Source organism: Puntigrus tetrazona, chromosome 7, assembly GCF_018831695.1.
Source record: "Puntigrus tetrazona isolate hp1 chromosome 7, ASM1883169v1, whole genome shotgun sequence".
NCBI lineage: Eukaryota > Metazoa > Chordata > Actinopteri > Cypriniformes > Cyprinidae > Puntigrus > Puntigrus tetrazona.
The window spans coordinates 34,686,286-34,700,159 of record NC_056705.1 but is presented as its reverse complement, the minus strand read 5'-3'; the positions used below and the strand labels follow the sequence as shown (position 1 = coordinate 34,700,159).

The 13,874-nt window shown below is 37.5% G+C and overlaps 1 protein-coding gene across 7 annotated transcripts in view; it reads left to right on the top strand.

Annotated features, from left to right (window-relative positions):
* The window catches only part of camk2d1 (calcium/calmodulin-dependent protein kinase (CaM kinase) II delta 1), a 71,133-nt gene that overhangs the window by 16,085 nt on the left and 41,174 nt on the right, over positions 1-13,874 (top strand). For all 7 annotated transcript variants that reach the window (XM_043243624.1, XM_043243623.1, XM_043243626.1 and 4 more), the window contains exons 3-5: positions 6,112-6,171; positions 8,562-8,616; positions 13,693-13,758. In XM_043243624.1, coding sequence (XP_043099559.1) covers positions 6,112-6,171; positions 8,562-8,616; positions 13,693-13,758 — 181 coding nt within the window. The remainder of the gene's footprint in view (positions 1-6,111; positions 6,172-8,561; positions 8,617-13,692; positions 13,759-13,874) is intronic.

Here is a 13,874-nt window from a genome sequence, read left to right as displayed (position 1 = left end):
TTTGCCTGGAACAATGGATTTGATGGCACAAATGTCACACACATCATCTTGTACTTGAAGCGTCGCTGAGATGCCTCAGACTTTGGTCATGTCTTACAAAATGTTTTGTAAGGATATTTATTAGTTTGAAGCAAAAGTTGGAAATCGTGTTGCATTACAAATTCAAAAGTCATACCATGCAGCACATTACGACATTAACATACATGTGTAGCAATTTTTTATATTATTTTTTATATTTAATTAAAATATTTTAAATATGGAAAAAATCAGTTACCTTTTATCATGATATCACATATTTAAAATGATTAGTTTGTTTTGTTGAATTTAATAAAAACTGGCATGTTAATGGAAAGAGAAATTCAATTGACAAAATACATATACATGTAGAAGAAATCATGTGTGTGTATATACACCTCAACTCTTCACACTTTCGTTTGGACCCCCATTTTTCATGAGCTGAACTCAGAGATCTAAGACTTTTTCTACACAAAGGGCTTGTTTCTCTCAAATATTGTTCACTAATCTGTCTAAATCTGTGTTAGTGACCACTTCTCCTTTGCTGAGATAATCCATCCACCTCACCTCAAATATCAAGACGCTGATTAGACAGCATGATTATTGCAAAGGTGTGCTTTAGGCTGGCCACAGTAAAAGTCCACTCTAAAATGTGCAGCTTTACTCTATTGGGGGTCCGAAAACCAGTGTGACCACCATGTGCCTCACGCAGTGCAACACACCTTCTTTGCATTGCAATTGATCAGGTTGTTGATTTCGGCTTGTGGAATGTTGCTCCACTCCCCTTTAATGGCTGTGCAAATTTGCTGGATATTGGCAGGAACCGGAACTTCCCCAAATAGTTCTAGGAACTATGAAAAAGGTTCCACCAGTCTGAAAGGGGCTTTTGTACACACACACACACACACACACACACGTGTATATATATACATATATATATATATATATATATATATACATACATATACATATATAAAATGCTCTGAAATTACAAAATATTTTATACACAGTCCCGTATTTTCAGGGGCTCAAATAAATATAATCATGGAAAGAGAGAAACTTTCACAGGCAATGACTGTCTTAAGAGTTTAACTCATGGACGTCACAAGAGACTTCTTACTACCTTTAGTTTTGTCTTCATTGAGTGAAATGCTTGCTCAATCAGACTGATATCAGGAGATTGACTTGGCCACTGTGGAATATTCCACTTTATTCTTTAAAAACTCATGGGTTGCCTTTGCTGTATGTTTTGAATCATCGCCTCTTTGTACTATGTGGTATCTAATCAGCTTTGCCGCATTTGACTGAATCTGGGCAGACAGTAAATCCTTATATACTTCAGAGTTCATCCAGCTGCTGTCACATCATCACTAAACACCAGTATCCCAGTGCCATCCATGCTCATGTCTTCACACAGCTGCACCATGTTTCACAGATGATATTGTATGCTTAGGAGTGTTCCAAGCCTTCTCCATACTTTTTTCTTCCCGTCATTCTGGTAAAGGTTATTATTAATTTCAGTCATCCAAAGAATACTTTTCCAGAAGTCCAACGTCTACCCTCTGTATTTGCTCTCGTATAGTCTTCTCTTGATTGTAGACTCTGACAGTGACATGCTTACATACTGGACAGTGTTCTTCACTCGGATGGATGTTGTGAAGTATACATAAATGCCATTGTAAAGATTATAATATTTAACATAATATTTAAAGAAAGATTGTCTTGCAGAAGCCTTATTAGATTAGATAACAGCCATTTCTGCAGTCTTCTCGTATGTCCTGTGAATGTAATCTAACTATTCAAATGAGCATTTGTGGTGAAAAACAATGCAGGGTCTGAGTCCTTAGATCATTTGAATAGGGCTGGAGTTATCAGATGCATATTTGCATATACAGACACGGGGGAGGTTGCCAAAAATAGAGGATTAAAAAAAGCTACAGATGAAAAAAAAAAGACAGCAGTAGTTTGACTGACAGATTGACGGTGCCTAAAGAACATCCAGAGAGACAGAAAATGAAAGATGGACAGCTTGCTAGAGAAGCAAAACTAATGGGCATTCACCATAATCGCGAAGTAATACGGAAAAAATAATGGCATACGATTAAATTCTTGGTAATCTAAAGTTTTCATGAAAAGGAAATTGGAGTCGTAGAATTATTATGTAGATTTCTTTACTCCAGTCTATAAAGTACTAAATATGTTTGTGCAGCCACTTTAAACGTGTTAAGAGCCAGTGCTTTTTTCTTATACTTTAATAAACTGAAACTTCCAGATGCAGATTTTGTCATGGGGCCCCCCAAAATAAGAGGTTACTGCCCTGCATGCACAAGTTTAGTCTGTATAAAGCATTCTAACAGTTTGTCCTAATGAGGCGTGACAAGATCATTTCCAGCATCAAGTCATTTTCCTTCCACAGTGGAAGAATGGCTTTTGCTTTGGTCCCTTTTGTGTTTAAAGTAAATATATTTTAAAACTCTATTTTGTCTACAAATGGTTTAATGGAAGTTCAGGCCAAAATGTTCCTTGTCAGCTAAAATGACAAGCTGGTGCATGTGGACTGACAGAATGGGCTTTGATAGTTCGATAGTGTGTGTGTGTGTGTGTGTGTGTGTGTGTGTGTATTATATCAACACTATGAGGGATGTCCACATCCTTTTACTGATCATTTTTTGAAATAGAACACATTCGAGTTAATTGATTGAAGGCCTGATTCACATTAGCATGAAAATTCAGTCATCATTTATTCACCCACATTTCGTTCTAAACCCATATGGCTCTCTTGTTATTACCGGTTGCTCTTTTTCATGCAGTTGTAATGAATGTGGTGTGCTTCCTTTACAGGGTCATTGTATAACTTTTTTTATGCAGTTGCGTTCATGCAATTGTTAATGTAACAAACAAACAAAAAAATATCTGTTCATCTTGACTCATTAGAAAATTAAACATTGAACATTGACGTGAAAAACATGCTTCTGAAATAACTGCGCCACTTGTAGCGCACATTGACACATGACTTCGCCGCATGTTTAATTCAAGCTTAACATGCAGACAAAATGAGGTCAGTATAACAATGTAGTCTGAAAAATGTAGCATTACATTTCGCATGTTTCACAAACAGAAATCTTTCACTGGGGCTAAATGGTACGTAATAGTACTCTAAAGGTTAGCATATTAAAAGTGCATGCTAGCACATAAATTGTACATATTATTACAGTTTGAAGGGTGATTCTTTCTCGTTTCATTTCATCACTCTATTTCAAATTTCTCTTTCACCTCTTTTGCACTAATTTGCTTTTTATGCAAACTTTGTACCTGCCAAGCTGCTACTAAACACCAGACCTCTGTCGACCTCTGTTTACTTCTGTTCATGTGATATTTGAATGAATGAATCCTGCATTAGCCGGAGAATGGATATCTGGCTGTGGATATCTACCTTATACAGATCAACATAATAAATACTCTTTTCATCTGTTCTTAATTTCCTTTACTTGATTATTATACTGTTTTAACATAGCGTTTGTCCAATTTAGCTCAACTCTGGGTACAAATCTGTCTCAAAAGTATGATTAAGTAGCACAGTATTTTTGATACTAAAGTTCAAACTAAAACTGGAATATCTTTAATTATACTACGATTTCCATCTACCATTTTCCATTTAACAATTTTTCAATTACATTCAGAAAGAACAAAATACGAATTTGTACATGATTTGTACCTATTTTTTTTTTTTTTGCACTATACATGTTAATGGACAGTTGACTTGATATGACAACTTTGAAAATAGCTGCCCCATTTCTGGCATTCGCTCAGTTTCTGTCAGATGGGAACTGACTGAACTGGGTCAATGCAACACTTAAAATATGCAAAAACTAGATTTGAATGAACAACTCTCCATCTGGGACATTTAATGAAGAACATGGAATTTGGCCAAACTTTTCTAGTAATGAGGATAGGACAAAATTGATAACACTTGTCCAGAATGAGTTACACGCTATTGTTTTACATTAACATGAAGCCGCATAGAGAGAAGGACATTTAAACTCTCGTCGCTATCGCAAGCAATCTGTTTAATCCTGTTATGTCATAGATTTCCTATCTTCCTTTTAGACAAGTACCTGATTAGACAGACTCTAGACAGCATGCTGTGCCTCTTTATTGGCTCAAGCGGTTGAGATTATGGTGGCAAAAGCACATCTGATTGGAGCTCTGGGATTAAGATTTCAGAGACAAACAATCTTATTGGCTAAACAGCATCTGAAGGGATTGGTGAATTCCATTTCCACCACCTATACTTCTGCTGCCGTCTTCTTATGAGCAAAATGCCGAGCTTACCTGTGGCCAAAAGTATCGAGAGGAACGTTTTTTCCGCTAATACCTGTGTACAGTATGGATCAAGTGTGTGAAATGTTTATTTAATAAATTAAAATGCCATCAAATTAAAAACAAAGCATATTCTTTTGGAAGATGGATTGCACTTACCTGCACTTTCTGATTGCTAAACTGATTCCTAGTCAATGCAAACCTGTCTTTGTATAATTTTTCATTATGACAGATTCATCCAAAATCCAGGAACGCTTCTGTCACTTTTGAAACACTTTTTCTGTTAAAAAACAAAAAACAAAACAAAAGCTAATGCACAGCTTTCAAAACTGCAAACATTTTCGTTCAAAATAGAATAATGACATACATCTGCACACTAATTCTATTGAAATATACCACATAGGATATCTTAGTGTAACATTTACAATAAAAGTAAGAATAATTCCAAACACAGCTATTTGTAGTTTTAGCTGAAAACCCGTATACCGTGGTTTTGTAGAAGAAGACGACATCTAAATAATTATGTTTGGAAACATCAATGAAAGAGCACAGGAAATGTAAAATATGAGGATTTTTCACAGGTAAACTACTATCGATTAAACAAACAAAAAAACAACACAAACATGGTGGGGCGTTTCTTGTTACATATGCTTCAGTAAAGTCAATCAGTTATTCTATAATGGCTGATTTATGTGAAAATCATTCCAACTGCAAAGATAAAAGGTCATCAATTATGTAATGCTCCCTGTTGTTCGTTTTTTTAGGTCAGTGTGTTATGAGTGACAGTTTGTTCCTTCAGAATGGTTAAACATACAAACTTATTGTATCTACATGCATGAAGTGTTTTGGTGGTTTAAGCATGAGGTTTGCTGAGATTTATGCTGGTAATGCATCGTTTATGAAGAGTTCTTAAAAAAAGGGGTGGCGTTCAGTATGATTATTATTTCAACGGCACACACTCTTTGTCTATATAAATTACATTTGCATTGTGTTGGTTCTTGTCTGTCAAGTAGCTGCTTATGGCCCTCTGCAGTCTCATGCCCCAGGCTGCTGGTCCCTTTGGCCTGGACCACAATCCACCTATAATAGTGTTTTAACATTTCAGTTAAACAATTAAACACCAACACATTCTCTTTTTCTTTCCATCTTCCACTTTTCCTTCAGTTACTAGAACATTATGAATTTAAAAGACCATACCACAGTGACCAGCACCATTTTCTAAAGACATTTTACCTCCTTTGTACAATACTACTCTTTTACTGTATCATTTCATGTTTAGTGCGAGTAAAAATAAGTTATAATTACATAAATTTTACTTTCAAACAAAATATATACAGTAGTACAGTAAAAGGATTGTCATAAAAATAAAATATAATAATAAATACAAATAAAATAATATTATATGATTTTTTTTTCATCAACAAGATTTGCATGAAATTCACCCTAAAACATTTGAAGTATTTACAGTTCATCAAAACTAAATATTAGTCATTGTTTGTTTGTATATTTGTTATAAATATTTTATCACTTGACCTCAGAGGAATGTATTACCTTTAGGAACATGTATTACCTTTTTTGGTTTTCCTCATTTAAATTAGCAGAGATCAGATTCAAAACATTTATGTCCAATTATGTTTACTACATTTCTATTGCTAAACAAACATTTACATTTTATGTCATTCAGTAGATTTTATCCAAAAGACAAGTTAAAGGTCAAGTGCTTCCAGCAGAGTCGATGTTTTTTTAAACACAAACATGTTTTTCTTTTTTTTGTAGATCACCAAAAACTGGAACGAGAGGCCCGGATTTGTCGTCTCCTCAAGCATCCCAACATTGGTAAGTGCCACCACAAACACTCACATTCTCCAGTGAAGGTTCACTTGCCATGGCCTTACAGGACTAAAACTGCCACTTTTTTTAGGAGCTGTTTTATATACAGCATTTAAAATATAATAAGTATTCAAATCAGATGTGGCATGACAATGTTCGAGCTTCACAGTAATACTTCTGTCCTCAGTGAAAGAAAAAAAATGACCTAGCTGTCTGTTGAGTGTGACTGAGACACGAGCAAGAAATGGAAACCCGATTTGGATCCAGGGCAGAAAAGTGATTACAGAATACCTTTAGCATGGATTGAAAGCCTGGGGAAGCCCACAAGGGCAAAGTGCACGTGCACGCACTTGGCTGGCAGGGCTATCCAGTGTCACAGTGAAACAACCTACATGTTATAAACCGCGTAAACTGAGTTTATACGTCTTCATAACATTGCATTGCAAGAGTATTGAGTATGGATTTTCATTTTGAGTATTTGATCATTTACATTAAATGTAGCATTAATGAAATCACTTAACCTCCATGTCGTTCCAAACCTGTAAAAACTTTTTTTTGTCTTCAGAACACAATTTAAGATATTTTGGATGAAAACTTGTTTTTTGTATTCAAAGAACATTAAAATAACGACTTTATGCAACAATTCAATTCAGATTCCAAAATGGGTCTAAAGTGACAAATTGTTGAATAAAGTCATTATTTTTTTATTTGCGTACAAAAGGTATTTTCATTGCTTCATAACGTTAAGGCCATTGCACACCGATTATGATATTTTTATTTTGAAAATATCAGAGCCGATTCCGTTTTTCTGCATTTTCACATTCGTAGTATGCATATCGGTGAAAAGGATGACGGATACGGAAAAAGAAAAGACTCCAGTGTGCAAGGACCATTACGATTGAACTGACAACGACAAATGGACTGTTCTGACTATGTCTTGACTATGTCAGTGTTCATTACTTGGCAGTCAAAAGGACAGCCACCTGGTTTTCATCCAAAATATGAACAAAAAATGTTCATTTTGGGGTGGAGTAACCCTTTCAGCGAAATTCTATTTCTTTTAAAGTGCCCACATTCGTGTATTTTTCAGTACTGAGTGATTCATCCTAATTAGGTCACGCAAATCTGACCTCTAGCTGTTAAGGTGGTAACAGCTAAAAATGGCCGTGCTTTTCTGCCCACATTCACCCACCTCCTAGCCAGCTGCAAGATTACAAGCGTGGGTGAATTCTAGCAGTAATTATGGCTATAACACAAAGCTACAGATAAGCAGAAAAATTTAGTATCACATTCCCGCCCCCATATGTTCATCTATTACATCAGAACACTAAGCCATTGAAACTATTCAATCTCTTTTTATCCTCAGATGACAGAAAGTTTTAACAGTTTTATTCTAATCTTTTTATCTAAATGCAAAAATCGCTTCATTGACATACTCTAAATGGCACAATATTGCCAAAGCGTATAATTCATGTGCAAAAAAAACTGATATTTTGATCTTTTTGACACAAACATTTTTTACACAAATATGACAGCAATGCACATTTATTTCTTCAAGGTTTGTGATTCTAAATTAAAAGTAATAACATGTAAGGGCATTTGCGGTCAACAGTCAATATTTTGTTATTACGACATCTGTTACTCATAACATAAAACCCAGTGGTTTGCTAAACTAACAGAGGGATTTCTCCTCTCCAAAGCAACCATCAGCTGGAAAGCCATTCACTTTCTGTTACTATGGCAACAGGTTTGAGCAACCATCTGTATCATAGATGAGAGAAAATGCATTAGATATTTATACAGAGGATTCTCCCCTTCTCCCCCATGCCCCATGTAATCCATCCATATCTGTAAATCAAAAGGTCAAGCCTTTTGATTCCTTTGATGAATTACATGAGAAATTCCCTATGCTCGCTTTAATCAGGTAGTTGTCAATCTCTTCGTTTTCATTGGAAGATTTCCACTTTTCATTTTGCTGTGGAGTTATTGTTAATACTGATGTGCAAAGATCTAAATTCTGCATACCTACACAGAATTTTTAGGCATTCTGTAGGCATGCTGTTTATTTGAAGGGTGAAAGAACGGGTGGTATCTTTGGAGTCAGTGTTGCTGAGTCAAGCTGGTTTACTGTTCAAGGAAACCACTTAGGTGTAGAATGTGTGTATGAAGGTGAAATATTTTAAGAGAACAAAAAAAATGACACACTTAAGCTTGAATGGATATGCTCTTTTTAAAATCATTCATCTTTGATAATGAAAGGAAGCAGGAGCAGAAATAATTCTAATTTGTGGAGCAGATGAGTCTGTGAAAAGCTTGCTCCCTCTTTCTAACGAGTATGAAAGTGAGCTGCTCCATACAATCTAATCAGTCTCTGTCTCTCTCTGTTTTCTCGACAGTGAGGCTCCATGACAGCATATCAGAGGAGGGTGTTCACTACCTCGTCTTTGATTTGTGAGTGATATGTGTGTGTGTGTCTCTGTATGTATGAGGTCACGTCTCTGCTTCTCCCATTAAGTGTGACTGTTAATGAGAATTATGCTCACCATTTAAATGAGATTGAACCCAGATCAGAAAAGATACACAATAAGTGAGCTACTTAGACACTGTAGAATACCAAGACTGCGAAGCTACAAGCTCATAATTTACATGACTTAAACACACACACATACACACACACACACACACACACACGTATACATACATACATACACTTCCTTTATAGATATATATCTCTACTTCCGAAATCATTCTAAAATGCCGATTTGCTGCTCAGGAAACATCTAGTTCCTACTAATTTTTTCATCGATCAAAAGTTGTACTACTTGTGGAGAAACTATTAAACATTCAGATGCATGCATGTATGTATGTATGCATGTATGTATGTATGTAATAGAATACATCTATTCAGCAAAGAAACATTTAGCTGGTCAAATGTTGCAAAAGATTTTTTCAAATAAATGTCATTTTGTTCTTTCTACTTGTCAAAAAATAAGAAAAAATAAAGCAGCAAAAATTTCTTGGGTTACTTGACTGTAACCCTGGTCCCTGAAAAAGCAGGAATGAGATGCTGCACTGAAAAGCGCTAATGACAACAATCATTGGCCAATCAATTGTGAATCATGATTGTAAAACACTCTAAGAATTGGCTTAAATAACCTCGGTAGGTGACGTCATTTGATGCACCTGATGGTTATAAAAAGATGCGAGACGTACACATCTTCAGGTTACACCTTTGTCTGAAGAGATGTCCAGGCACTTCCACACTGCCGCATTAATGCACAGCATCTCATTCACACTTTTTCAGTCAAGTAACCAAAGACGTTCCCTTTCAAAAGCTACTCTTAATGCTGCACTGAAAAAAAGCTAACAAGAATACCAGCGCCGCCACACTGGAAGTGTCTGGACCCCCAGTGTTGTGTAGTGTGTGCGCGCAAAGACCAAAGAGGTCTCTGGGATTTTGACTCGAGGACATGTGAGCCTGGAGTAGTATGGAAAACCAAGCTGAATCTGACAAATGTGTGCGGAGAGGACCAACCTGCCACATCACACACTTGCAAGGGTGCAAGCAACCTAGCAAGCAACCTCTTGCTAAACCCATTGAAGATGCAACCCCCCTGGTTGAATAAGCCCTGACTCGTAGAGACAAAGCGTGACCACACACCTTGTAGGGTAGAGCAATAGCATGACACTCAATGTGACACTGTTTATCCAGTGGAAGCCATAGCATGTCATGAAGAGCAGAGAGCAGAAGGCTTTAAAATTTTTGAATATAATAGGGTATTGATGCAAAATAACTTTGATTAGCCCAAAGGCAAGGTCTAAGCCAAATGACAAAACTTGTAAAGCCTACAATTATCCTGTTCTCCTCAGAGAAGTAATAGCCATGTGAATTCCATCTTCAGAATCAGAAACCTGACAGGGTCTGATTCTTGTGGTTATTTAGACCCTCTGGCTAAGTCCTGAACTGAACTCCATGAATGAAACAGGTGACTGGAAGGTGCCTTTCCACAGAAACACCATCGATCAGACAGTGGCAGACCAAACTGTTGCCCAAATAGGCTCTGACGTGAGCCTGAGGACACACAGTAACTCAACCACTAAAACAACCTGGTATTGAGCTGGGTCTGCGTGGAGTTCATACACCAACTTCTGAAAAAGCAGCAACTGAGGGCATAACTTCTAGTGAAGAGAGTCCTGGCAATTGGAGTAATCTGTAAAACTTCTGCTAGAGAACTCTCTCTCTTGTGGGGCCAGAGATGAAATTTTCAGAACTCAGGCCTGGGATGAAATAGTGTTTACTGTGCCTGAGATCTGACCAGAATCACCCACACTGAGCCATCAAGGAGAGATATCAGAACTGAGATCTACACGGAGTAAATGCCTAGATTTTGCCTGGACCATGTATGCACCTTTGCATCCAGATCTTGGGAAGCTGGAGGCAAGAAAGGCCCACATCCATTTTGTCTGATGAAACACCAAGGCGTGCTCCAGCAGCAAAGGCATGGACAACAGAATATGGTGAAACACGTGAGCGAGAGGTGTGGCCAGCGCACTCTCAGCCAGCTCAAATATGAGCCCGCGATCACAACAAGGATGCAGAGACTTGCTCCTTTCTAAACGCAAACAAGCCTCATGCAGAGCACTCCAATCAAAGTGATAGCAGCAAAGCTTCTCCCAACTTCTCCCACATCCATAAACCTCAGGAATGTATTTGCTCTGATAGACAAGAACTTATTCTGTGTGAAAAGCAGAACCTACTGTGCTAGCCTGTTCTGGCTGCACAGATGTAGTCTGCCCTGGCGACTTATATAAGTGACTACCACGGATTTCACCCCCCGCACTAGGACATGGTAGCTGAAGGATGTATTTCAGGACTCAAAATACAGCCATCATTTTGAGGCAATTGATGTGCCATGCGAGATAACCTCTCCAGATCCCTTGGGCTGGACGGCCATGTAAGACTGCACCCCAGCCTGCGAGGGAAGCGTCCGTTAACTTAGCGGTGGCAGAAGTTGTACACCAATGCTAGGACAGTGCACTAACTCTGTCATTGGAATTGCCTGTGGCCCTTACCCATTGTCCTGGACATAGTCTCAGGACCTGAAGCCACTTGGGGAGAGATAGCAGACTAGCATGTCTACCACCTGGGGTATCATTCTAAAACCCTGTGCCCTTGAGTCCATAATACGTAAAGGTTAAGGGCACAAAAACACAGGACAGATATAGTTCACACCATGAGCAAATTTTCTCATCATTGGAGATCACCAAAGAAGTGGAGAGACCATTGCTAAAGAAGAGAAAGGGGAGGACCCACCTCTCAAGCCACAGCTGGATCAAAGTGATTTTAACGAGGGTGCAACAGCTTGTTCTTTATAAGATACTGCAAGCCGAACTCAAAGCATGCCAATAGGAAGTAAATTGCAGCCCTCACGGTAGCCGCCCTCAACACAAGCTCAATCAATAATTTTTATTTATATAGCACTTTTAACAACACAGGTTGCATCAAAGCACAAGATCAGCATGCTCTTCCCCCTTTCACTACAAACAATACTCATGCCAGTCCTCCTAGAGATGAACCAAAAATAAAGAGGCACGTTTCTCTTTGCGGATAACTCAACATATGCAGTAAGCTTTAACTTTCAAACAATAATGATTTCAGCGTGACAAACACAAACAAGGGGGTCTCTGAAGAAAATCAGATCAATTTATAACCTTCAGGTGCATGTAATCAATTGATGTCACCTACAGAGGTTATTTAAGCCAATTCTTGAATAGCTTTTGAAAGCGAACTGACCACATATAATAATAATAATAATAATAATAATAATAATAATTAAGCAGTAATTAAAAGCAACATAGCAAAATATAGACTAGGGCTGGACAATAATTCAATATCAATATATGTTGATACAGTGATACGATTTTCAAGCACATTTCCGATATTTCAGTATACATTGCCACATTTGTCACTGACTGACGTTCAACGCATAGCCGTCACTTGCAAGATGTACCCCATAGACGCAGTCCGTTCTCAGCGGAAGGCAGGCAGAGAGTTGGTAGCAGAACAGAAGAGCAGGTTCTTGAATAAGTAATTGGGTAAACAAGCAGAGATCATGTACGTGGCCGGTAATCAGAACAATAAGATAGGAAGCTTGGTAAGGCTGACAAAACTTCACATTGAGCACATGGACGGCCTCTGGTTATAAAGCCCTCAAACAGGAAATGGTCGTAGAAGAAGCAGAGGGAGTGAGCACAGCTAGTACACGACGGCTCCCTCTGCTGGCTTGGCGTTCCCTGTTATATAGAACTCAGATTTGTTTGCGTTTTTACATGTTTTCTGCTGCAAAGTCTTTATTTTAATATACTGCATTTATGCAACAGTTTGTGTTATCTGTTAAACTTGGCGTGCCAAGAATATGTATGCATTTTCCACCCATAAATTACCTAGATTGTGCATTTAGTTTAAGTTCAGTTATATTCCAAAAGTAATATGAATTCAGTAATCTGAATTAAAAATAGATTTAAGTAGACTGAGTACAAGTCAGTGTGAATCTGAACATGATACTGCTACCATACATTTTGTAAAGGTGGGTTTTATAAACACATGACGTGTTAGCAGTTGATGTATGTGCGTTTCCATGATGATGTGCTGCACCTGGTCATGTAAAATTGCCTCTTTTTTACTCGCTTGTTATGCATCCAAGCAGAGGGATTGTTAGTTAATGTTAATGACTTCCATGAGGTAGATGGCCATACTATTTCAAATGCCTCACTATGAAAAGTGGGCAACAGGCAGTGTGGGTGAAGGCATCTGTTGAGATGAATCATCAGACACATCACTTTTTCAATGGCTCAGTATTTTAGCTTGTAGAGGTTATGGTCATTCTGAGGCAGTATTTCTGAGACAGTCTCGGTTTACTCATTACATAGGCAGCAACACAACTGAAATGAGTGAATTGAAAGTTCCACATTGGTAGCAGATGTATTAGCACTCACTCAGTGTTCACAATCTTGAAAGTAGAGATATTTACATGAAGTGCATAAGAGACTATGTGTATATGTTATAATATTATGAACTGCTATAATGAATTTTGCTACAGTGTTGTCAAGGTAACATTCTAATTCAAAAGAAAGTGGCAGTGACGTATGTGTTCATGTAAGTGTAAAGTACACTTCAGAGTACTTACTTACTTTAAGTGCTCTGCCCTTCAGAGTGAAGAGGGCAGGGTGATGCTCAGTTTTGAATAGAATTTCCCTCAAGTTATTTGTTTCTAGTGTAGATAACCTTTGGTAGCTTATAGTTTTATGTTATCTATTAATTTTATTGATTGATTGATTTTTACATTTATATTTCTCTCTCTCACTCTGTGTGTGTGTGAAGACAGGAGATATATACTGTATATGCTCTTGCATTCTCATCACTCATAATGTCATGCCAAGATGAAAATGTAAATCAGAACTTCCTGTTTATTAAAGTTGCTACAATTACACTGTTTGACGTGTTGACTCTGAATGTGAACTTTTCAGAGTCACAGGAGGGGAGCTGTTTGAAGATATTGTTGCCAGAGAGTACTACAGTGAGGCAGATGCCAGGTTAGTTTTTGTATATAAAATACAAAATACAGAAATTTATTTTGTGATATTTTTTCAACATTAATGGACTTACAGTGGAAGTTTATGGGGCAAGGCCATCCATTATAACTGCTTCT